The sequence below is a fragment of the Alligator sinensis genome, unplaced genomic scaffold (genome assembly GCF_000455745.1).
Source record: "Alligator sinensis unplaced genomic scaffold, ASM45574v1 scaffold168_1, whole genome shotgun sequence".
Lineage (NCBI taxonomy): Eukaryota > Metazoa > Chordata > Crocodylia > Alligatoridae > Alligator > Alligator sinensis.
Window position 1 is genome coordinate 1,102,192 of NW_005842377.1, and position 9,902 is coordinate 1,112,093.

At 37.2% G+C, this 9,902-nt stretch overlaps 2 protein-coding genes across 3 annotated transcripts in view; both read right to left on the minus strand.

The window, feature by feature from the left end:
* The window catches only part of AKAIN1 (A-kinase anchor inhibitor 1), a 34,174-nt gene extending 33,456 nt beyond the window's left edge, over positions 1 to 718 (minus strand). Inside the window, exon 1 of the mRNA XM_014522604.2 lies at positions 706 to 718. Within this exon, the coding sequence (XP_014378090.1) occupies positions 706 to 718 (13 nt within the window). The remainder of the gene's footprint in view (positions 1 to 705) is intronic.
* ZBTB14 (zinc finger and BTB domain containing 14) overlaps positions 1 to 8,210 on the minus strand; it is a 21,065-nt gene extending 12,855 nt beyond the window's left edge. The window contains exons 1-2 of one of the 2 annotated variants that reach the window (XM_025210862.1): positions 8,124 to 8,210; positions 6,296 to 7,661 (exon numbers count right to left, since the gene is read on the minus strand). In XM_025210862.1, the coding sequence (XP_025066647.1) occupies positions 6,318 to 7,661; positions 8,124 to 8,126 (1,347 nt within the window). In that variant the 5' untranslated portion in view covers positions 8,127 to 8,210 and the 3' untranslated portion in view covers positions 6,296 to 6,317. Of the gene's footprint in view, positions 1 to 5,138; positions 7,662 to 8,123 lie in introns of both variants that reach the window. The other variant, XM_025210861.1, reaches the window with a different exon arrangement.
* Positions 8,211 to 9,902: the final 1,692 nt, after the last annotated feature.

Below are 9,902 nucleotides of genomic sequence, written 5' to 3' on the forward strand. Positions count from 1 at the left end.
CCACTTCCAGGTCTGCTGCTGAGCATGCTGGGGACCCCCCACCCCACGGTCCTGTGGTATGCTCAATCTGCCCCACCACCATCGCTGCATTCATGAACAGCCTGGTACCTTGAGATACGTGGAAAAACATTTAAAGCTGTGTCTATGTTCAAATCACCAAATTTTTCCAAAACTCTCCAAATCAATGTGGAGGGTCCTGATTCAATTTGGAGAAATTAACGGGTCTCCTGATTCGGTTTGGAGATTCAGCTACTGAATTGGGCTGAATCTCTGCCAAATTGAATCAGGGACCAAAGCTTTGCAAAGCCCTACTAAATGGGCTACTGGTCTAACCTAGTATGGCATTATGTTCCTTATGTTCTTAAATTATTAAGAAAAGTTCATGGGACATACTTTTTAATATATATACCAATTACCAACCCATACAGAGCAATACGAGGAGCTTCATATATGCTGATGATCAATATATCACCTCACAATAGGACTTTGCCGCTGCTGAGAACAGACTGACGCATACTGAACAACCACTCAGATTACTACAATAAGAACCAGCTTTGTGCCAACCCAACCAAGACACAGGTTACAGCTTTTCACCTACACCACAGAGAAGCCAAGCAGAAATTAAAACATTATCTTGGATGGAATCCCAACAACTAATCACCCAAACGCTGTGTATTTTAGGGTTACACTGGACCAAACACTTACCTTCAAAGCACATGTAGAGAAGATGAAAGGGTAACTCAGCACCTGCAACACCATACTTTGAAAGTTGGTCACTTCACAGTGGGTGGATCTACACATCTCCATACGGTGATGGTGCTATGGCGTCATGCTATATTACTTCCTTTTGGAAGTACTAAAGCACGGCACAGAACAGGTGGTTACTACACCATGCGTGCAGCGCAGTTAAACTTCACTTCTACTTCTCCATAGCAGCACGCTATACTGGGGAGCACGCCACTACAGTGACGTAGTTGGCGATCACGTGTAAACCCACGTGATCGCTATGTCACTGTAGTGCGCCATATGGTGACATAGTGTATTGTTATGTAAGCTGTAGAGCGATGTGTAAATGCGCCCAGTGAGGAGGAAGCCCAGCTACATTAGGAACCACTGCTATTGCCTTGTGTTACTCCACTGCAGAGTATGCATTTCCAGTATGGCAACAATCAGTTCATGCCAAGAAAACATACCCAGTTCTAAATGACATGTCATGAAATAACAGGACGTCAAAAGCAACACCAAAGGATAGCCTGTACTTACTGGCTGGCATTGGACCACCTGATATCAGATGAAAGGTAGAGAGCCAAAAAGAAAAATCACAGCAGATAGAAGACCCCAGGCATCCACTCTATGGTCACACACAACTAAACAGCTTAAAATATAAAAGAGTTTTGTGATCAGTGTTGAGCCACTGGACACAACAGCGGACAGGTCACGGCTGAGGTTATTAAAGGAAAGCTTACATGCCATCAGGTGCTCTGAAATGGACCTGTAACCCCAGGAGGACCTTACAAGAGGAGCAGATCTAGATTGGCCAACATAGCAATGCCTGATTTGCCTCTGCACATAAACAGGAAGATCAAAAACAAACATGATCAAATGGGGTTACTATAATGACACAAATATATGCGAGTGTGGTGAGGTACAGACCATGGAGCACATGCTCATTTGCTGACTCCTTGGTGAGAACTGTATGAAGGAGGACCTCACTGCAGCAATGGAAAGAGCCATCACTTGTGCATGATTGTGGAAAAAACATCGAGTTTATGACAAGGACACAAGAAGACAATGATGACAACAACAACTAGTGGAGCTCTGATGATTTACACCAAAATCAGTGGAACTATAACAGTTTATATCATTTCCTGATTCTCCCTAGTGTACACTAAGGTAAGGCAGGTTTACTTAATTTACATTTTATTCTGGATCCTTTACACATTAGCAGTTTAAATTCCCTTTCCCATTGTTGGAATGAATATACGTAGTCTTAAATTTTCAAGGCAGTTCTAAGCCTCAAATCATTATCAACATTTAAAACTAAATTAAAAAAAATACTTGCCCAAGGGACTGGACATGGAACAAATCAATATATTTTAAAGCTTTTTATAATGTCAATGTATTTATGTTTGTGGAAGAATCCCATTATGCTGCATCTATTATGCAGTTTAAATTCAAAGATACAACAACATTCTAAATGTTGGACAATACAAGCAAATATTGTTAAGTGAAAGTGCACTGCAATAAATCTGTGCGCTAAAGATAGACTAGTAAAAAAAAAAAAAAAAAAAAAAATCAACCCAGAGTATATCGTTTGGCCTTTTCTTTTTCCTTTGTAGAAAGCCTCATTCTTAAATAGCAGGTGTCATTCATAATCTAGACCAAAGGACAGTAAAGGTCTGATTTTCAAGTATTTTTTAATTCCAATTCCTTCACTATAAATGTAAAATAAACTAGTTTTTAATAAAATTGTTGTTTTGCCTATTTAATAGCTATTCGTTATTTGAGAAGCTTTAGCTTACATTCCTACCAATGTAAATCAACGTGGTTCCCATTATATCAATGGAAATGCATCATTTTACACCAGAAGTGGTTCTGGCCTATTGTGGTTAAAAGTAGTGAACCTGCAAACAAAGGTTATGTACACTCACTTAACCCTAAGCACTCAAGGATGTTCACTGAAACCATACAATTCACTCATATAACCAAAATTAAGCACATTTTTCAAGATACAAACAAAAAAGAATAACTTCCAACTTTAGCTATCCTGTGCATCGCCCCTCAAATGCCCCACCTTTTTGCCATTGTTATGACTATTTTTTATTCTCTATGACTTGTTTGGGAACACTGGGTGATTACCTGGCCCAAAAGAAGTCTACAGCTAAACTCCCATTAACTTCAGTAAGCAAGGGTTTCATCCACTGTATATGAAATACAATGACTGCAATATTTGTGTGTACTTATAAAAAAACCCAGAATTATGCAGAGGGTTTACTACAGCCTATAACTTTGTCTACATTTCCTTTCCGAGATCCTTTCACCTTAACAGGCACAAATTTCCAAGCCTGAGTTGAATTATTTTGTAAGGTAGGAGAAAAACAGCACAGTTGTGGGATGTTTTTTAGAAAGAATCAAGCAGAAAATACAAACTACTGATATTATAAACAACATCAAAAGCATTCAATATATTTGAAAAGATCTAGAAAGGAAAGTAGTGTGTACAAAATATTGAATTTTAAAGTGAAAACAGTCCTTAAGGAAGATAAGTGCCTTGTGTTAGGATTTTGTAAATGCATCTGAATTTGAAAGGCACAGTTCATGCATATATAACTTTTTTAATTGAATGCACTTTTATCCCCCAAATTCTAAAGGAAATCAAGCAAATAGAAAAGCATACAGAAAAACTCTTGAACATCTCAGCAGATCCACTGCCTTCAATTAGAATCTAAGCGTTCTTAAAGTTTTGAAAAAATAGGTGGTGATATTTGTAATTTTGGTTAACGATTCAGAAAGAAAGCAGACTACATTACTGCTAATGACAGAGGTAACAAAATTTGAATTTGAATTATAGCTTTCCTGAAGAACCCCATCATTATTAATCTCTGGAAAATACAATTAATCTAAAAATTATGGAGCTGAACAAACTAAAACATAACACACAGCTTTGCTCACAATTCTAGAGCACCTGTCAAGAAAGTAACCCTACTGCTTTCCCTGGATTATTCCTGTGAATGAGGAGCTGTAAAACCTGAGCTCCAAGTGATTCATTTACTGTGTAAAAGTCACACAAGACAATACATTTTTCCTGCCTATATAAATTTTAATTATTACCATATGTTTAAATGTTATTCTGTCATTGCAATACTAGATCATATTTGGAACTTATGTTAATACAAGGAATGTAGAAGGGAAAAAAATGACAACTTTTAAAAATATTTTCTAAAAGAGCACATAAAACATTGTTTTAATAAATTCCTGAAAATGTGAAACTAAGATCTTTCTGATCCCTTAAAATGAGATGCACAGCTTATGTGTATTGTCTTACAGGGGATGAATGGAATTGAAAATAATAAATCATAAAATAACTAATAAACTTCACAAACAAAAGCAAAGAAAAATACAGATCCAATTTTGGACCTTCTATCTTTATCTATCCTTATATACAGGAACCTGCCAAAACATGCGTCCCCTGTAGGAAGCTATAAAATTAAACAAGTACATATTTTCTGATATCATGCAAACATAAAAATAATTTACGAGCTAACAGCACTCAATGTAAATGAAACAATATTTTGAAAAATAGAAAGCCCAAAATCTGAAGTTTACATATTCTAAAATATCCAATTTCTGTTTTATTTACAGAACAGCTTTCAAACCACTAGTAGCATTTTAATATAAATTGCTAAACCTGCTGATTATGTGACATACACAATGAAACTGTAAAAAAATCAATTATTAGAATAAAATTTCATTTTCGGTTACAAAAAATGTTTTTCATTTCTATTTAGAAATTGAAGAGGCAATATATCATGCAATAATTTATAAATACTTGGTCTAACAACTTTCATGTCATAGGCATCTTAAATGACCAATTTTACAACCTGAAGTGCAAGAGTGCATTTTGCCAGTTTTTAATTGAAATAAAACATAGATAATATTTGCATTATTTACACACTTCAAATAATGAAGTCTCTGTGTTCCTTAGGATCCCTTTAAGAACATCTATTGTGAAGCTCTGACTCTCTCTTTTCTTGTTAACCACATACAGAGAGCTGTTTGTAGGCTCTATAAATTTTGTCAAGACTGTGATAATTTAATGAACAGTTAAAAGTTCCCACCTAAGACTGCCTGGATAAAAGTTTGATTTAAAAAACAGACTACCAGCAATCACAGATTCTAAGCCAATGACAGAATCATTGCCCAAGATCACCCCTAACATGGAAAGGGTCCCAGAAGGTAGTATATTTCACAAGGAGATCCTTCTACTCATCATCCTATTAGAGATACCCCAACCTGAAAGCTGCAGGCAAGGATGTGGCAGCCTACATCTCTGCACCAGTTCTAGGTCCTAGCACCATATCTTCAACCACTCAACTCCATGGCTAGTTCCAGTTATAATAAACACTGTCTTGCCTTACCTGTCTTAGGGAGGGTGACGATAAAACAGCATGAAAAACATACAACTGCAGGTTATATTACCTACTGATTGCCAGGGGGTCAGATTCAGCACAACGGGTGCATCTACACAAGACATTTACTAATTATTAGCTGCGCAGTAAACATCTCAGTGTCTATAAGTGCACCCTTATTAGGCTGGAGTGAACTAATTTACTCTGCAGTAGGATAGTACTTGTCAATACAAGTACTACCCTGTGGTGGAGTGAAAAACTCCATAGCAACGCACATATAAATGCTGAAGGGGCTGGCTGAGGCCTGCTGGCTAGCCCTGCACTGAAGCACCCTCATGTCACAGCCAGCCCTTCTGCAGCACAGAGCCAGAAGGAGCTGCTCTGCCCTGGTTCAACATGCTGCGACCCTGGGCGCATGTGCAGACACACACCTGACACACTCTGGAGCTTATTGCTAGATTGTCCACTGCACTCCACAATTTATCCTATTTCTACCCCATCCCTTGTGGGCTGTATGAAATGTGGCTGGAAATTATACTGAAGCAGCTGACACACAATCTAGGCCATTATGAATATGAAAGGTCTAACTTTCAGAGAAGCAAATATCTGCAACTTCACTATACCCCAAATCACCAGGTGGATTAAAAAGATGGCAACTGCAAGTAAAGGAAAAGGAAGAATTAAAAATTAGAGCAAGTCAACACATGTATTTTACCATGAATTCTAAATGTTTTATATGACACTTGCATAACTACACCCAAAAATTCTCTTTCTGAAAAATAAACACGTTGCTCCCACGTATTTTTCTACAAATATTGACATTATTAGATATAACTTAATTTACTTCCTTGTTTTAATGTGTACAATGTACACCACACATTTAGTCAGTGCAGAAAGGATTAAAACAGTATCCTTTTGTTTATAAAGGACTTGATCATTTTCCCGAATAAAAACATGAGTTAGTGCATTATACACTAACAACAGCAAAAATATTTTATACTCTAAGAATACATGTGTTCAAAATACTTTAAAATAACCAAGCACCATGGTATGTTTCTATGCAGCAGCATTCAACCCCTCTAAAAATATTTTTTCTTGAAAAGATGGTGATCAGGCTAAACATGTATCAACAATTAATTTTTGTTCAACCTAATTTTTTTAATTACTTTTTGGATAAAGTTTTCTGCTTTAACTGCAAGCAATAGTTTCAAGTTGCTGCTCTGCTTCAGCCGCCATAGCTGCTGCTTGTAATTGTTCTGTTTCACTCTGGATGGCACTGGCTGTTGTGACTTGTTTTCTTTCACTATGCATATTGTTCTCATGCCTTTTTAAATCAGATGCTTTAGCAAATGCTTTTGTGCAGGAGCTGCAGACAAAAGGTTTTTCTCCTCTGTGTCTTCTTTCATGGTCTTTTAGGTGGGACTTGTGCTTGAAAGCTTTATCACACATATGGCACGCAAATGGCCTCTCATTACTGTGAACTCGTTCATGTTTTTTCAAATCTGGAGCTCGAATAAAAGACTTTCCACACACCTCACAACTGTAAGGTTTGTAACCAGTGTGTATTTTCAAATGCTCTTTCAAATGAGCTTGGGTGGTAAAGCCTTTAGTACACATTTCACAAACAAATGGCCTATCAGCAGTGTGGAGCTTTTCATGCTTTCTCAATCGTGCTTCATCAGAAAATGTCTTACCGCATGCCTGACAGGCAATCTGTTCCCTGTGGCCATAAAGCAAATACTCAAACTTCATGTCACTAGCTGCTGTTGTCCATCCTGGTGTCTGTTCATCTTTCACTTCACTTATACCATCATTAAATGTTAATGCTTGAGGAGTTTGAGATCCTAAGTCTTTTGATTCAGACGTTTCCATGGGCTCCACTTCCTGGCCGTAACAGTTTACTTTTCGAACCTCTTCACTTCCCAGCTCTTTCAGGATCGCTTCTTGAACTCTTAGCGTAGTGGTAGGTGACTTTCCATCTTCCTGACTAGGAGGAGTTCCTTCCACTGTCACATCTGATGGGCTGTCATCATGATCTCCTATTTCCTCAACCTCATCATCCTGGTTATCGTTGGAGTCTCCAATAGAACGATTTATTTTCAGACAGTATTTACTCTTGGATTGGGAATTTTCTTCAGGACTAGATACATCACGCTTCTGAGAACACAGTTTATCCAAAAACCTAATACCAAGAATCTGACCTGATGACATCATCAAATTTACATCTTCTTTCTTAACTGAAATCTTTGCAGTATACATATAATTTAAAACCTCCTCAAATATATCAGAACGAAGAAAATCTATCTCTATTACTGATGAGCTATCAACTTCCAGTTTCTTAAAAAGCTTTTTGAAGTATGTACTGCAGGCAGCAAGCACACACCTATGTGCTCTGAATTTCACGTCCTCTACCACAATAGCTATGTCACAAAATTCTCCTTCCAAACGTTGCTCGTTTAATGTTTTCAGAAACACAGTTTTGTGATCGTCGTCATTATATTTAATGGTTTCAGACATACTGATGAAAAACTCCTGTTAAATAAAAGAAAGAAAATCTTGATTTCTTAGTAAGTTCGTTTAAAACACCAACTCACAAGAGACAATTATAAAAAAATCCAAACAAAAACTTTGACACAAACTGATCAGAAATATCTTTCACATTAACCCTTCATATTATATAAATGCTCAAAGTTTATGTTTCACCTAGTACTGTGTATGTGCATGGTAGAAGAAATTGCTAATTTTTAAATGACAATATTTATTTTTAACGAAAATATAAATTTACTCAAATATTTAATGCTACAATCAGTCCACAAAACTGACTTTCTCTGTGAAGAAAATGCCTGATATTACTGCAACACTAGCATTTCTTATAACAAAAGAAACCATTAACAAACATTTATTACACATTTTACAAGTTCTAGAACACACACAATAGCAACATGTACCAGAATAACTCAAGCTATATGTATAATATCATATTTTGGACCATACCATGAACAACGCAGAAAATTTTCTGAATAATCGATCATCAAACTTTTGACAGCAGACTAAACCCTTATTCTGGCCACCCTAAACCTGAAAGAAAGAATGTTGAGGAAGGTAAGAACAGATTATTCTGTCTCCATCTGTTTCTCAAAATAAATGATGCTTTTAGCAAAATTTAAAAGTTATCCAGGAATTAAAAGTGTAATAATGCATTTTAAGTAGTAAAAGCAATTCAAAATGTATTAAGGTAAAACCAGGCGCAATTAAGTTTTGATTTATCCAAAAATCTGAAAATTATTTCATTTTACAAGTTATGATAAAGCTGCAGAATTATGTGCTACAGGCCTGATCCAGAGCCCACTGAAGTCATACTGTTCCTACCAATTTATCTGGAGATTTGATCAAGTCCACAGTCCAAAAGGACATAATTGCCCCCAAATTATACAATAGTAAAATAATCAGTTACGAGAAGCATGACATTTGAAATGAATAATGCAACAAAGAATAACACTGTATTTTACACTGCTGTGTCACCTGTCATGCTAACCTCTTCATGAGCCACCTAAAAGAACTTTTAGAAGACTAGGGTCATGCTGTCTACATGTGCGTTTTAATTTGCAGTAGCCTATTTTACTGCACATTAAAGTGTTGCATTAAAAATGTGCTAATACGCTAATGCACAGTAGAATTAGTTATTGTGCATTAAGCATCACTTTAAAAAGTGTGCGCTTTTGCTACTGTGTATTAGGGCATCCTAAGGTGCATTTAGTAGTACCTCACATTAGAGATACTAAATGTAATGCGCATTAGTTAAAGAACATGTAGACGCACCCTGTATTACATAAATGATATTTTCTCATGTTCTGGACTAATGTTTGGACTCGTTTAATGGCCTCTACCGCAGGGTCAGCAACTAGCACCCTTCTATCAAATTCTCTCTGAAATACTAGTAAATGTTTAGGATTGTGACTGCAAAGAGATGACAAAGCCAGTAGGGAAATACAAATCAGCCGAGAGAGGGACTAACATTAGAGGGATGGGGGTGAAGAGGGGAACACAACTAGGTTACAGAAAATACAATGTTAGCCAACTAAACCTGAGGGTAGACTACACTAACATCAACTTCTAAATACTATGATCCACATCCGGGGTGGCACCCTACAAACTACTATAAATTAAAATCCCATAGACTTATATTCAGAGAACCAGCAATTATACCAGTTATCTACAGTCATGCCTTCAAATACCACTGCATCTACTCATAACTCTCACCACACCGATCTGGAAACTACCTTTACTCAGCAAGAACTCCTGTGGACATACAGGTTGCATCTTTGAACGAGTCACTGAAATGACTTGTATTAGATTATTGCAAGTACTGTGCTATTGCAATACAAAAAGAAACCCTACACTCATTGCACCCTTGGTTGTCACATACCACCACCATATGTTGAAACCTGTAAGAAAGCTCATCAAATATTTACAGCCTATACTTGAAGAGGATCAGACTTTGAGATAAATATGCCTACCCTGAATATTCCTGGCTTTCAAACAACCTCCAAACCTTGCCCAACTCCATCATCAGAAACAAACTCGCCACTGACACTAAGTGGGTTACAACCCAGCCTCAACACTAAGTGCAAAACCTGGCAATGCATCTCCACTGCAACCAAAACCAACACCCCCAACAATGAAACCAGCAGAACCCACATCCTACACCATGGGCAACTGGTGCTTCGTAATACTGGGGGGGGCGCCAGCAGCCAACTGCCAAGTACGGGGGGA